The sequence below is a fragment of the Haplochromis burtoni genome, unplaced genomic scaffold (genome assembly GCF_018398535.1).
Source record: "Haplochromis burtoni strain Fernald_Lab_line unplaced genomic scaffold, NCSU_Asbu1 Contig_596, whole genome shotgun sequence".
Classification (NCBI taxonomy): domain Eukaryota; kingdom Metazoa; phylum Chordata; class Actinopteri; order Cichliformes; family Cichlidae; genus Haplochromis; species Haplochromis burtoni.
Genome location: NW_024582957.1, coordinates 164,169 through 179,577, shown reverse-complemented (window position 1 = coordinate 179,577; position 15,409 = coordinate 164,169). Strand labels below are relative to the sequence as shown.

The following is a 15,409-nucleotide window of genomic DNA, read 5'->3' as shown; positions in this document are numbered from 1 at the left end:
AGGAGCTTTCTCGCATTAGGAACTTATTATTGTGGAACTTGTGTTGCAAGTTTAGCTCTTGGATTTATTTGCACAAGCAAACCAGAATGGCACTTAACTGCCTAGTTGACACGACACACAGACTTCAAATAACGATCAACCTTTTTGTGCCACAGCTGGCAGCACCTCACCAGAAGTCAGGCCTGCTGTAGACACACAGGCATACAGTCATTGCAGAGCCACATGATGAAAAGAGCCACCAAAGCCACTGTGGGTGTAGCTGCAACCTAATTAACCCACATAATATCATTTCTCAAAGGGATTAAAGCTGAAGCTTTGTCTAAACTTCAGATTCTAGTCTTTAATGTAGAATCTGTTATCTAGGTGCGTTCTGGTGCCCCTTTTGCAGCAAAGAGAGGGAATGAACTATTTTTATGTTCTAACCGATTATAAATACACTTTAACCATATATTCCACACCTGATCACATAATAACAAACAAAAACAAAAAAGCACCATTACCTGAGACAAAGAAGAAAGGCACAGTATTGATCAGCTAACTGGGTTTTATGATGATCCTTTTAAAAGATATTATAGAAAATATTATTGGAATGTTTCTATTAATACTAAAACATTTGCGTTTGTGTAGTTAAAAAACCGCAGTGTTTAATGTAAAATAGTCTAATCGGTCTTACCCGTGCTGCTCATGGTGCCAGTCAGATATATTCTCCAGTCAGATGATGCACAGTAAACAAGTCACTATCCACATTAACAGTACATGGATGCAAAGCGCGCAAGCTTCAGTGGCAGCCAGCCGAATGAATGACAGAGAGATGTTTACACGGGAAAGTGCAGCAGAGAGTCCGGCTGTGCCTGGCTGCTGACGCCGCACAGATTTCCACAAACAGCTGCACCGTGAGGACAATGTCCTGCACACACTGCAGAACTGCGCTGCCTCTCCGTACAGCAGACGGTGCAGGTTGGGTGTGGGCGCACGGTGCAGAAACGCTAGTGTCAAACTCGAAAGGAGAAGGGATTGAGCAGTGTCCGGTGCGTCATTTCAAAATAAATGTCAGTTTGAACGCTGACGGTTAAGTAGCGTATCTGTGCTCTATGTTATAAAATGTAGCAGAAATGCGACCTTTATATCTGGGCTACTGGGAATCCCAAAGCTACTTTTTACTCTCTGTTTGTGCGAATTTGATCTGAAAATATAATAAATATATGGAATATATGTATAACAAATAAATACTGGCAAATGTTTTTGTTGGAACTTGTTATTCTGTTTAGATTTTAGGGGTAAGCGTCTCGGGAGAGTTTTTCCATCACTCAAATAAAAGAAAACATTTGGAGATGATCGATTCCTTCTTATTTCACTAAAATGTATTTTACTTTGAAGACATAAACTGCAAGCTTCCTGTTTGGATTTAGGTAACAGCGGCCGTATTGTCTCTTGAAGCTTCAGCATCCAGCCGGCAGTTCCAGAGCAGTCATCGGGCTGACAGCGCCACTGCGCTCATGGCTCGGGATTTATGGGAATTGTATTTTTCTTAAAGAAAACCCGCCGTGTAATGACAGAGTATCCAGCGGTGGACTACATTCCTCCTGGTATAAAGAAACCTCATTGTAAAAGTCGTCTTTGATTTTGAATACTTATTTCACAAAAATTCATTCTAATTTGAAATAAATCTGTTGCTAAATATACAGGTAAGGAAAGGGTTCTGTGGTTCAACACTAATATATTTAATGATTTTTCTTAAACTACTGCTCCTTGGACAATCAATGTCCAATTAATTATAAAATAAATTATGATTTTGCATGTGAATTAAAGTCGCTCCCTACAATAGCATAAATTCCTAAAATATATTGATAACACATCGGATTTTATCATGATCTTACTCCTATTAACCACTACCAATACAATTAACCCCACACAACTGAAATTCGTAAATTTTGACAACAATTTCAGTCATCATCAAAGTAAACTGGACCAATGATCTTATTTCAGCTTTTGTTTTGCCTTCTGCGACAACGTGGTTGTGACGTCATATCTCCGCGACAAGAAAAGGGCTTCATGGGCACGCCATCATGTTGAAAGGTTTAAAGCTAAACTTTGTTGTTGCATAAAATCGACAGAATGGATGTAAACGAGGAATATGGCAACAGTTACGGAATAGAAGTTATTCTCGGTGAGGGCGGGAAAACAGCCCCGTGTTGTTCTCATGGTAAGTTTACTCAGAGTAAGCCAAACTGAGTTTGATGTCTTATTTTAAAGTTGCTTAGCCTTTTTATTGATATACTTAGAACAAGATTGTCTGTGATATTATACATGTAATCAAGGTATTTTAATATATCCTGCCTATAGTAGCTAGCAGTAATAGGGGTGTATTTCTGAAAATGAAATCTACTACATGTGTATATAGTACACACGCTTACAGGTGTCGTGCCAAGGAAGGCATCTCCGACAGAGTTTGTTTACCCTTCGTCTCCAGCATCCACTGGGTTGTCCAAATCACGGACAAACGGTATCTCTCATTCTTCATTTTTAGTTCACAAACACTTCTTATAATGACTAACTACTCCTGAAATTTTGGAGATGTTAGCTCTTTATACAGCAAAGTTACAGCTCCCCACGCTGGGGGAACAAATTCCGTCGTGGATACGTACCTTGGCACGACCGGTTTGGACTTTCTTTTTCAGTGATCAGTGGTTGTTGATCAATGGTCACGAGAATTTGCATAATTATGACCTTTGTTCCTTCAGTGGGCTGGTTTCAGTCATTATGCAAATGTACTGTTTAAGTCTGGGGAAACCTGCAGTCAGCTGAGACGGAAGACGTCACTTGGATGATGACGAAACGTTTCTCCGTCCAGATGAACAGAATCAACTTTTGGGGACTTTATTTTTCCTTTAAAATTGCTTTGATTCTTTGTGCCACACATACTGCAGGGTGCAGAACAGGGCCGTGCAGAGAGGTTTAAAGGGGCGGGTGCTCAAAGTTAAAAAGGGGCACATTGAACCAGGCTGAATAACAACAACACACATTCATCAAGAATCTAATATGGGAAGGGCAGGGCTGTGTTGATCTGAGACTGTAGACATTAAAAAGTCCATAGGAGAGATGGTAGCTGATTAAACAAGTGTCATGAGATAATAACAAAATGCAAAGATTGGTGACAGCGCTTGGAACCATAAGGCAACAAAAAACTGTGAGAAATAATTTAGGCTCTGCCTGTGAATCACTCTTTGCTTCTCTTCTTCCTTCCATCCCATCATTTCATATATCACTCTCCACTTGCTGTCTATCTGAGAACAAGGCACAACTTGCTATTGCAATAAACTATAATCTAATTATCCACACCTAACAACTCCAGCACTTAATCTATAATAAAATGATGACAGAAAAATGTTATAGCCCTGCCTTTAGTAGCCTCACACAGCTCCTACTGTTTCCTCCTCATGTCCTTACCAGCCATGTCTGGACAATGTTATATCATGAGTAATATTTTTTTAAAAATCCATCTAAATAAAACACACACATGCACACACAAGTGACATTTTAGACCTTCTTCAGAATACTGTATATACTATGGGCATCATGGTGCTGATCCAGAATCCTTACATTATTATTTATTACTAGAGCTACAATAATAAAGCAATGAGGAGGGGGAAGTAATAAATATGAAATAATGTATTTATGATGATTCCATTTGTTTCACTATCCACTCTGTGCAGGGCAAAGCTTATTACATTTTTAAACTGTAGAGATACAATCATTTTACTGCTGTAAAATCCAAATTTTGTCTTATTTAAAATATAAATCTAATATAATCTGCTTCTTAATGTATGTTCTTTAAAATACAGCGTGTGTTTTTTAATATATTATAATTATAATAATTATTATGTGGACATGCATATTAGATCGTTTTTTAGTGAAATATAATCCCTCCAGAAAGGCAGGAAAAGCCCGGAAACTTACTTTAAAACTAAATATGTTCCCTAAAACGGTGACAGAGCTACAGACCCATGACAGCCTTACACAGGTAGCCAGCAGCTATGACCAGCACTACTTGTGCAGTTAATAAAAGGACAGGTAATGTTTGTCGCGCTGTTGCACACACAGCACGCTCGTTTGTTTCAGTTCGTCAGTTGCAACAAGACAGCTTACCAACGTGTACGTAATAAGCTAATGCTCCTGTGTGCTACACACTACAGTGTACGCTGTACACCTACTTACTGGTTTTGTCGCATCAGTCTGTGTCTCTGAGTTAACTTGTGTTTCTCCTACTGCTCCAGACCGCTAAAAATGCGCGTGCTCTTTGTGAGCTCGTTCCCGGCTCGTAACCAGCGCGTTCTGCCGTCAAGGGCGATCATTGGTTAAATGTGATCATGTGACTGATGCAAGCCAGATCCTTTTATTTAGCAAAACTGTGATTAATAGTTAAATATTATTGTTGAGGGGCACAGACAGGACTCCGCACGCACACACACATAAAAAAAATAAATAATTTTTTTTGAAAACGTTGCCTCAACAAAAGGGCACTTTGGGCACCCATCTCTGCACGTGTCTGGTGCAGAAAACATTTCTCACATATTTTGGTTGCAGTCGCAGTTGTCTGCTATACATCGTTTGACCACATCTCTATGGTGCTCTCGGGCCATTTGAGTAGACTGAACTCATTGTGAGGTTCAAGAAACCAGTTTGAGATTATCCAAACTTTGTGACACGGCTCGCTATCCTGCTGGGAGCAGCCATAAGAGAATGGACAAGGTGGCAGAACTGGAGTAGGCTGTGGTGTTTAAATTATCAGCTGGTACTAGGGAGCCCAAGTGTGCCAAGAAAATAAGCTCCCACACCATAACACCAGCAGCACCCTGAACTGTTGATACAAAGCACATGCACCCATCACTTCATGTTACTTACACCAAATTTTGCTGTCCAAACATCGCTGTAGAATTCTTAAGTCATCAGACCAGCCAATGTTTTTCCAAATTTGTGAGACCATGCTCAAAGTTTTGTAGACTCACTTACCTGTTCTTAGCTGAAAGGAGAGGCACCTGCTGAGGTATTATGTTGTGCATTCAGACATGCTCTTTTGCATGCCACGGTCAGCTAAAAGCAGATTAACTATTCTTCTCTGGCTTCAACGCCATCAGGGAAGCAGTTTGGCACAAAGTACTGACCGTTTTCTGTAAACCCTAGAGATGGTTGTCTCAGTGGGAACACCAACTATGCTACATTCAAAGTGACTTAAATTACTTTTCTTTACGATTTTTATGCTCAGTTTGAATTTCAAAACTTTAAATACATTTAGTTACTGCCATGCTATTGGGCGATTAAATATTTCTGTTTAATGAACAGGTGAGCTGAAGACTTTAGTCCATGTTTGTGTGACCTTCCGGGGTTAGAAATGACCCATATTATTCTTCTCTGTGGAATATAACAAACGTTTAACAACTTTGTATATGTTGTCAGGTCCTACCTTGCTGTTTGAGAAGGTTTGTAAAGGAGGAGAAAAAAGTCGGAGGTTTTATGCATGTTCGGCCTGTCGAGATAGAAAAGACTGCAACTTCTTTCAGTGGGAAGATGAAAAGGTAGGCTTACTGGAAAATTCCAGAGCTCATGATAAAACGATGTAAGACATCGATCAGTTTGTTTCAATTCACTTGCGTCAAAGGTTTCAGAAGCCAGGCTGCTGGCCAGAGAAGCAGAGAGCCAGTCAACGAGGCCCCCTTTCCCCCATAAGGAGTACTGCAGCAGGTGAGATTTTATACTCATTTTGCTTATCTTAGGCTGTTTATAAAGCTTCATTTTATTTATTTAATGCTGATTTTGTATGGGATGACTTTTAGGATATTTGTATCTTGTCCTTCAGATTTCAAAAGTTTGTGTCGCTCCCTCTGGACGAGAAGAAGTTCTGTCAGGACTGTCAGATTCTGCTCCTGCCAGACGAGCACAGCCTTCACTCTGCTCACATATCCACTCCCATTACTGCAGCACAGCTGAGGAGGCCCAGTGCACTGTTGCGTCCCCTGAACAACAAGAAGAGCAACGCACAGTACCTTTTCACGGACCGCAGTGCAAACTTTCTCTTGGATACTTTAGCAGGTCTGGGATACAGGAAAATACTGTGTGTGGGCACACCCAGGTGAGACAGACACAAGTGTGACCTTTGAATGTATCAGAAAATTTGTCTCGGTTATAGTGAAGCATCTTGTCTGAACTGCCTCGATGAATCAGTTCATCTGGTGACTTAAAGCAGAAATGGAGCCATTATGTAACCTAAGGTTTCTAATTTGACTGTGACGAGCTCAACTATGATGATGGAAACACACTAACCAAGTCCTCTCTGCTAATGTACATCTTTCTGTACAACTACACTTCGTGATCTCTACACCCTTGGAAAAACACTACCTTCTGTTACATCACATTCTCAAGAAAGTGGCAATGTAGGATTTTGAAATTCATACCATAGGTGCATCTAGTACGAGGCTGAGGGGTAGCACTGGTGATCACCTGAATTTTTACTTAATTTTGGAGAAGTCTCTCTGTCTATTCCCACTGCAGCATGACTTTGCCTTCACCGTGGGTCACTGTAGGTATGGCATTTGACAGGTGATACATCAATTATGTGTAACTGTCATATACTGAAGGCTAAATATTTTGATTAGTCAAATCTCAGTTAAATGCTTTAAATGTTTAACGCTTACAGATGTGTTTTTCATCAGTAATGAGATTGTTGCCTTTTGGGTCAGACTGCAGGAGCTGATCAAGCTGCAAAATCTGGAGCAAAAGCTTGAGCCAATAAAGAGTCTCTTGCTGGACATTGACTTTAGGTAAGTTTGCTAATTTATGCATCAGTTGCTGCTTTCCTGTATATAATAAAGCGTTCCAGGTGTTTGCACAAAGGCTATTTTGTGTATATAAAATCAAGGTGAGAATGAATTGGACTACATTTCACTGAGTCTAACATGTTTATACTGCAATATTCACCCTCTTTGTGCATTTCAAAGAATGATGACTGAGCAGAACATGGTGGCATTTGAAACCGATGCTAATGTTTCATAATGAGAGAAGATTTCAGGACTGACTGAACGAATATATATGGACTGGCAGTACGTTTCATGACATTACAACCTGATCATCAAGGCCAATTCCAGCTGTCATCAGCCAGTAGAGTAGTGTAGCTTTAGTTACTATGTCGCAGTCTAAATTCTGCTATGTAGCTTTTCAAGGTAGTTGTATGAAAGGTTGTGTGTTGCTTTATGGAGAAGTTACCACAGGATGTGGGAATCTGAAGTTTAGCCATTCTTGAAATACTGTTGAATGACAGCCAGTTGTTGACTATATACAGATACCATCACAACTATTTGGCTACTTGAGAAATACTGGTTTTGTTTAACTGGACCTCCTTAAATTTTAATTGAATACCACTGGGCTTGATGTTCCACATTGTTATAGTGGTGTGGTCAGACTTTTTCATGTTCTTATCATGGGCATTGAATGTCAGGGTACTTTTTTAAAAGATTTTATCGATCTTTTCTCAGTGTGAAACCATTGTAGAAGATACATTTACCCCTTAATGCCTAGTGTATCATATGTGATACAAATTAAAACTCATATGTTCAAATAAATATTTCATTTTTTTTATTGCCAAAAGATTAAATAAACACTCCATAAATCTTTTAAAAAAAATGAGCAGTTATTTCATGGATCAGGCTTCAAAGGTCAAAAGCATATATACAGGCACAAATATGTACTTGTGTATATTTGAGCCGATGACCCTGGAATCAGATTTGGGGAGGATTTCATCAGACTTTCTGAACTTGTGTAAATCTATAATCCTTTGTAGAACCTACAGTTCCGAGTTTTCCATTGTTCTAAGTTTTGGTCTCATGAGTGCTGTCAAGCAAATCCTTTTTTTATGCTGGCAAAGATAAACTACCAGTTGTAGTCAGTTGATCAAATTATTTACAGGCCCTGTCAAGGTAAAAATAATTTCAGTGCCATCTGTTAAAAGATTTAAGTGTATATTTGAGCCTTTAGTCATTAAAGCTTTTATGCTGTACAATCGTTCTACGTAGTTCAAAGATATAGCATTCATAGCATTCATCACAATGATGAGCATATGTAAACTTCTAAGCACAACTTTATGTAGAATATGATAATGGTATCACAGAAACTTCTGGGAACAAAACTCCAAGTGGTTTGGCCAGACCTGATTGTCCGGTGGTCTCAGGAAGCGTATGGCGGGGTACAGGGGTTGAGTGAACTGGTGATGAGCTCTGTCGAACACCGGTGTCATGGCTGCTGAGAACTTTTGCAGGACAACCATGTTTTTTGCATCGTAAAATATCAGCTGGCCTTTGTCATAATTAACCCACACTCCCACTTTTCTAATTGGAGTCTGCCCCACTCCTTGACATGATATGTGCCGGTTGTTGTGCCACGCGGTCAGATTGCGGTTCTGAAACTCTACGCACCATGAGTTCCTGTTTCGGCCCAGCTTGGCGCCCTTGTCATTGCCCTTTCTCTCAAGGGTGTCATAGGCTACACCCACAGCCCAGGCTGAGCAGCAGCAGACATTTACCTCCCAGTAACTCTGACCTGCTGTGATGGGAGAGGACCCCAGAGCACAGCATACCTTATCAAACTGAAGGGGATGTTCTGGAGCTGGGCAAGCAGAGCCAGAGAAGGACATGCCCCGCCCCTCTGATGTCACTCTGATCAGATTATGGCAAGACTGCCTGTCGATCATTATGGGGAAAGAATCTGAAAAGAATGAAATTAATGAGATTTTGATCTTTTGTTATTATCAGAGTTACTGTAAACAAATTGTAAACAAATGTATTATTACTCGTGATTGTAGCAGATGGCGCCGCATATTTGATTTGACAGGCTATTAGTGTTACAGGGTGGGGATGGGGGGGGGGAGGTCAAATTGCTTAGGAAGTGGGCTACTGGAGCACAGCATACATGGAAATGGACTGACAATATGGAACTGATGGAATGCTTCTAATGACAGAAGACCAATGCATGTGGGAACTATGGACAAGTAGAAAGCCAACATCCACACTTATTAAGAAGCACCTGGTGGCTCAGTGCATTAGCATCAACAGCTCAGCAAACAGCTGATATCGGCTATTTGGATCTACTAAGTTGAGAGTTGATGGATTTGATGCCATGATCATCAATACCTATAGTTTGACCTAAACACCATCCAACCCAACCAGTTTTTTCACACAATGACTGATTTATTTGTATATGCAGCAAATGAGTAATCTGGAGCAGACATCTACTGTAGATTGCAGGGGGGGGAAGAAAAACGTTTATTTTTTTTGGTGTTATTTTAACCAGATAAAGCATCCCTTGGTTGGCCTACTTTGTTCTGTCATGCTCCCAAAGTACACCTAACTTCACTCACTCTGCTGCTGTAAATGAGTTAGCCTGATAGCATGTAGATGTAAGCATCTTAGTACCTAAGAGTAGAGTCTTCCTCTGCAGCCTGGCCTTGAGGTTTTTGGCGATGGAGGAGAGTGTTTTTAGAAGCCTCTCAAATCTCTCTTCATTCAGCCTGATTTCCTTCTCAGACGTGTCTGGCTTCTTAAGGCTGGAGGAGTGGTGACAAAGATCAAAGTGAGGCACAGAGGTGTGATTTAGACCTGTACGGGGATGAAGCAGCAAAGGTAAAAGGTGCAGCGATTTACCTTGCAGTCTCAGAGTGACCCTTGAGATGAGACATAAGCAGAAATACTGGTTAAAATAAAAGAACACTACTTATAGCTTTGTTATTGAGCTGTATGTAAATCAGACCTGCTCGCCTTCCTTCGCTGTGGTGCTTTTACTCAACGTTCTCTGTATGCTGCTGATGCTCTTGGTGACCTGATCGTGGTAGTTATCCCACTTCTTTAGAACCTGGTCCAGCTTGGTCCTTGTATGCCTCAGGTCCAGCTCCAGAGAGTCCAGGATCACCTGTTCATCCTGCTTCAAAATGCACCGCATGTTCTCAAAGTGCTCTCGAACCTGCTGCTTCATGACCTCTGTGGTCCTCTTCAGGAAGGAGCATGATTAAGAGGACATGTTATTAGGGATTTATTATATATCATTGCTCTGTTTGCAGTCCTTGGACTTGGTGGTCAGAAATGTATTAGGTAATTTTTCAGTGCTGGTAGTTTTAGGTTTTTACTTACAGAGAGATCGGCCTTGCGTTTCTTCAGAGACTGGATGCGCGCCTCAGTCTTGGACGTTTCAGCCTGCAGCTCCTGGATACGTCTGGTTAACTGCTCCTGCAGACAACAGGACACTTTTTGTATCATAAATGATCTAAATGATCGGTCTTTGGCACCTGATGATTCTATGATCTATCTATCCCGTCATACTTGTTAATCAGTTCCTGCTGTTCTTTAAAGAGTTCGACACTAAACTGAGATTTATATGACAGTATTCCTTTTCTTTTTTTGGGGCTGCTGGTTGCTGAGCTCTTGAATAAAGAAAAGTTTTATAGAGAGAAAAATACTTCATGCAGCATTGCATTCGCGCCCTGGAGTTCCCCCACCCCTGACCTACAAGATGTTAATCCACAAGCCGGGTTTATGGAGATTGGCAGCACTAGAGCGACTTATTAATATTTAGCAGCTAGTTTTAATGCTATAGCCGATTGGTGTATGTTCCAGCCAATCAAAACATCTGTACCTGAGAGGGTTGTGCGGTTTTGGCAGCCTTACGCTGTAGTTTGGGTGAACGAGAAAAAGGTTGAATAGTGCCGTCACTGCTGGCGTCCAGTGGAGTGAAGCTCAGCCCGTCTTGCAGTAGGCTGTGGATGCCTTCAGAGGGCGCTAAAAGATTAGTGTAAACGGCTGTTGACGTTCCATTACCGAGGGAGCACGACTCTCTTTCTGCCATTTCTGAGGACTGAACAAAACAATAAAAACAGATTACATTTCTACATAAACCATTCTCTCGTTTACCTTTATTTCAAAAAGCACTTTCTTGGGATTCTGCTGTGTATTTGTGTGTGTATAGATTAAATTAACTCGTCAGGGCTATGAAAGTTCGAGAAAACCTGTCATTTCATGCCAAGCCTTTACCAAAAATCTATTCCAGATCAGAGTTCCAAGTCTGACCTACTGTAATAATTTAAATAAAATAATAATAATTAAATCCAATGTTTGTTTTTTTTATTCAAGTTTCAAAGAGACGAGTCTGTTCTGTTGTGTACTGTTTAATAAGGCAGCATATCTGGACTAAAGGATATTCTTTAACCATTATCAAATAATGTTGTTTTAAGAACTTCTTACCTGAGTTCGCTGCTGTTTGTTTCTGTAACGTTGTGCTAGAAGTGCAGGATGGGTATGTTCCTGGGTAACAAGCTTCAGCTTGCAGCACATAGTCAGACACCTTATCCTTCCCTGCTGTGTTGTTACCTAATGTGCTGTATACCAGTCGTCAATAGGCTCAAACTTGTTCTTTCTTTTTTTTTTAACCAGCGTCCGGAAGCACTGAACAGTCTGTTGCATAATAAAAAGCCAAACAAAATCTTTCTGTTTCAGGTATGCTCAGTTCTACAGTCAAGATGAGTTCTGTCATTACAACATGTTTAACCATCACTTCTTTGGTGGAGAGGTAGGAGTTGAGCTGATGTCCTGCTAGTTCAGTCAAGCTTTCCGTCAACAGCCGAGTTTGATAAAGCCTTCTCTCTTATCAGTCATCCAGTGCAACCCTGAAGAACTTCCTCAGAGAGTCTGACGGGGAGAAGGTGGCAATGGTAGCCGACCCTCCGTTTGGTGGTCTGGTGAAGCCCCTGGCCAACAGTTTCTCTCTGCTATCTCACACATGGAAGAAGTTGCAGAGCTCTGGTCAGCACCGCTGTGGAACTTTCAGAATTAATTGTTTCTTTTTATATTTATGACTTGTGTCTTTCTTTTAATGGGTATAAGATGCAAAAACAAAACTTTATGCTAAAATGTTATCATAATTTAAAGTTGATATGGCTAACATGTTAGCAGACAGCAGCATTAAGATACATTTAGAAGCTCTATTGGGTGTTGGAAAGGAGGTTGGTTGAGAAGTGTAAGACTTTAAATTATACAGACTAACAGCAAAACGAGCTAAAAGAGGCAAAGACTGTAGATTTGCTTACAATTCTTTTCTCTGCAGGTTAGGGTTAAGCTAAAGTTATAGTAGCAGCAAGTCATTGCATGGCTCAAGGAAAGAGACTTTTTGTTTACTATTAGAACTATTACTTTAAATGAAGAAATCTAGTGTTTGACTGTAACATGCATGTTGTGTTTGTGTGTGCAGACAGCAGTAATGCTAACATGCCCATGATCTGGGTCTTCCCTTATTTCTTTGAGCCTCGGATACTGGAGTGTTTCCCATCATTCAGCATGTTGGATTACCAGGTAACAGCAAGGCAGCAGTTTAGAGTCATCAGCTAATATTACTCTCTGCGTACGTATAGCTTTAGGTTTTTCTAAACCAATAACATTAAGTGATGCGCTATAATATTTACTTGCATAGACACAATGAAAAGTTCCACTGACTCGTACTCTACCCCTTATTGTTTATGTTTATCAATCAAATGTGACAACAAGTTATGCGCGCTCTTAAATGGAAGTTATTTAAAATGTGCTTTTGGCTCCTGCTTCAGCTGCAGCATGCTGACTCACACATAGTTACTGTTATTAGACTACAAACCGAATCAAGGCTATGCTTTTTATCAATGCTCCACTTTCCCTAGATCCTCGAGCTTACTTTATTTATTAAATATTTCAGTGCACTTTACAGTGGAATATTATGGCCACAAAAACAAATAAAAGATTTAGAACTAGAAGTAATGAAGTTTCAGTTTTAAAATTTTCAGTTTTTCTTTTGAACCAGGTGGACTATGACAACCATCCTCTGTATAAACATGGAAAGATGGGCAGAAAACAGTCTCCTGTCAGACTCTTCACTAATCTTTCACCCAGAGACATCATCCTTCCCAAAGAGGAAGGTTACAGGTTACAACATGTTCACTCAGTTAAATCCAGACATGTTCAGAAATAATGTTGGAGATGAGAATGTCTTAAAGTATATGTGATAAAACATTTGAATAGATTGTTATCGGTTTGTGATTTGATGTTAACTAAAAGGGCTTGAGCATAGACTGACCAAAGTCATGTTTTTGGTTAACTGTGGAGAATAAAAATCATCTGTTAATTTTCTCAACTGTAAGAAAATCCTCGCCATAAAAAGGGCAAAGTTATGAGCTACATTTAAAAGTGTTTAATTAAAGATATCATATTTAGCACAAAGTTAAGAAGGCGGTTTAATGGGGAAACTAATGGATGCATGAATTCATTGGTGTTATTTGTCATTAATCCCTCAGCTTTCATTTAAAAAATGGCGTTGGGGTTTTGATTTTGGTATTTTCAAGACTTTCATATGTGAAGAAATGAACAGCTCATACCGCCAACTCCAGGTTTTCCTTGTGCAGTTAATAAAATGCATAAACACATGAGAGTTTTGTGAAACACAAACTGTCAGACGTCTGTCTTTTGTGTGTATTTAAGCAACTCTGCACATTTGAATTTAAAGTGTTTAATTTGTGAATGACCCTCTCGTTTTTAGATTTTGCCCTTTATGTGAGAGATATGTCTCATCCCTGAACAAACACTGTGCGAAATGCAACCTCTGCCCATCCAAGGTACGAAACTCGTGTGACTGCATTTTATTTTTAAACTGAAAAGGCACTGCATCAAGTTTCCGTTGAATCTTTGCATGTCACAACCTGTATTTTCTGTGTTTGCAGGACGGCCGAGAATGGAAGCACTGCTCAACCTGTGTGAAATGTGTGAAACCGTGTAGGTCGATTAATCACAGATGCAAACTGATGTGCAGTTACTGATTTCACGTCACACTTCCCATATATTTCTTGTGAATTTATTTAAATATCTTTCCTGTAAGCCTGGGAGCACTGCCAGTCCTGTGGCCGTTGTGCCCTGCCAGACCACCCATGTACCACCCGTGAAGGGAAGGAGGGCTGCTTTAACTGCGGAAGCCCAGAGCACAAACGTAAAGACTGCTCTGTCAAACACACACACAGGTTCAACAGGTGAGCCAGGGATCTGTTCCTGTTAAGGGATAAATCTTGTCACTCCACTCTACCCGTAAGATTTAATATTTACACGTCTTAACTTGCTCGTCTGTGTTTTACTCCTCCAGACATCGGACCAAAGCCAAAGTTGGAGGAAAAAAAGGATCCCCCCAGTCCCTCCTCAGACTCAAAGCAAAGAGGAAGTCTGGTGCAGCTCGCAGAGCAAAGTTGTTGGCTGGAAAGTCTCTGTGACTTCAGTAGTCAGGCAGTACCTTCTCAGCTGTGCAATCCAAAGCAATATTTTTTTCCTTTTCAGCATGGTTTTTTTTGGCAGTGGTTTAAAGTGTTGTAACAGAATAAAACTTGAAGGGCGAGTTTGGTTTGTACTTTTCTTTAAATGCTGAACTGACAAGTAAAGCTTTCTGTGGAGGTTTCCAGGTCCACAGCTAAATTTCACATCCACATAATATGGCTTTGTATTCAAGTGTTCTCAAAATACTAGCTTATCACCTTCAGCCAGTACAGAAACAAAGAGCAGTAATCAGTCCTTTTTGATCTCTGTAACGCTGCAGGTTTTTCCAGGGCCAGCTAGTGTACAGTGCAACCTATAGTGGGTCTTATGTTCTCCCCCTATAGGTGCAACTAAAGCTTTTTGCATTAATTGCCCATATAATGTAGATTGCACCTGTTTATCATTTTGACTTAGTCTAATTCAGACCAATTTCATTTACAACTTAATTTCCTACAAAATTAAGAAAGACCCCAACAATCACACAGGAAACAAGATGCATTTAGCATGTTGGGTGATTTAAAAACTCCCTTTTAACAGGAAGAGACCAGCACCAGGTTTAGAGAGGAGCAGCTATTGGCTCAAATACACCTGCTGAAAGACGTGAAAACCCAAGAGCAGCAGCAAAATGGATAGAGAATATGCTGCAGTTCACTAAAATACGTGTCCTTGTGTTCACTATAGGAAAAATGGCTTTTCTCAAGTTTTTCAGAGCTCTGGACTTAAACCTGTAGGCTTGTTTCTGCCCTGTTATTCCCTTTTCACAAGCTCTTCCTGTGAGAGTATTCTGACATTAAAGATTTTATGGCTCAAAAAATTTCAGTGCACTTCTGAGTATTTCAGCAATTTTGTAATTGCAGTTAAGAATGGCTTTATAATAGGTTTACAGTCCTTGGCAGGTGTCTTTGCACATTATAACCACTTTCTAAGAATGAACAGCAGGATCTTATGCATTTAATCGATCACTAGCATAGTTTAATTTTTCCTGTAGTTTCATTTTATAGCGTTCTACTGTTGCACCACATCTTGAGTTCATGTTTGGCCAGCTGATGGCAGCATTGTTG

General features: G+C 40.2%; 3 protein-coding genes across 4 annotated transcripts in view; 1 reads left to right on the top strand and 2 right to left on the bottom strand.

Moving 5' to 3' along the window:
• Positions 1 to 988, bottom strand: part of ablim2 (actin binding LIM protein family, member 2) — a 99,868-nt gene extending 98,880 nt beyond the window's left edge. The window contains exon 1 of the mRNA XM_042214645.1: positions 674 to 988. Within this exon, the coding sequence (XP_042070579.1) occupies positions 674 to 686 (13 nt within the window). The 5' untranslated portion in view covers positions 687 to 988. The remainder of the gene's footprint in view (positions 1 to 673) is intronic.
• A 1,026-nt stretch (positions 989 to 2,014) lies between these two features.
• zcchc4 (zinc finger, CCHC domain containing 4) lies at positions 2,015 to 15,383 on the top strand. The gene is made up of 13 exons (XM_005949189.3): positions 2,015 to 2,203; positions 5,455 to 5,573; positions 5,657 to 5,739; positions 5,855 to 6,127; positions 6,735 to 6,815; positions 11,529 to 11,601; positions 11,684 to 11,834; positions 12,280 to 12,380; positions 12,859 to 12,980; positions 13,591 to 13,666; positions 13,772 to 13,823; positions 13,927 to 14,074; positions 14,185 to 15,383. Exons 1-13 carry the CDS (start codon positions 2,116 to 2,118, stop codon positions 14,306 to 14,308), a joined length of 1,491 nt encoding a protein of 496 aa, XP_005949251.1. The 5' UTR covers positions 2,015 to 2,115; the 3' UTR covers positions 14,309 to 15,383.
• si:dkey-219e21.4 (nuclear factor 7, ovary) lies at positions 7,604 to 11,480 on the bottom strand. 2 transcript variants are annotated; one of them, XM_005949188.2, is made up of 8 exons: positions 11,277 to 11,480; positions 10,672 to 10,890; positions 10,170 to 10,265; positions 9,996 to 10,029; positions 9,793 to 9,953; positions 9,687 to 9,706; positions 9,459 to 9,589; positions 7,604 to 8,751 (listed from the first exon to the last, which is right to left on the bottom strand). In XM_005949188.2, the coding sequence occupies exons 1-8, from the start codon at positions 11,364 to 11,366 to the stop codon at positions 8,153 to 8,155; spliced, it is 1,350 nt and encodes a 449-aa protein (XP_005949250.1). In that variant the 5' UTR covers positions 11,367 to 11,480; the 3' UTR covers positions 7,604 to 8,152. The 2 variants fall into 2 exon arrangements, with proteins under 2 accessions (XP_005949250.1, XP_005949249.1); XM_005949187.2 differs by having other exon boundaries at positions 9,793 to 10,029; positions 11,277 to 11,479.
• Positions 15,384 to 15,409: the final 26 nt, after the last annotated feature.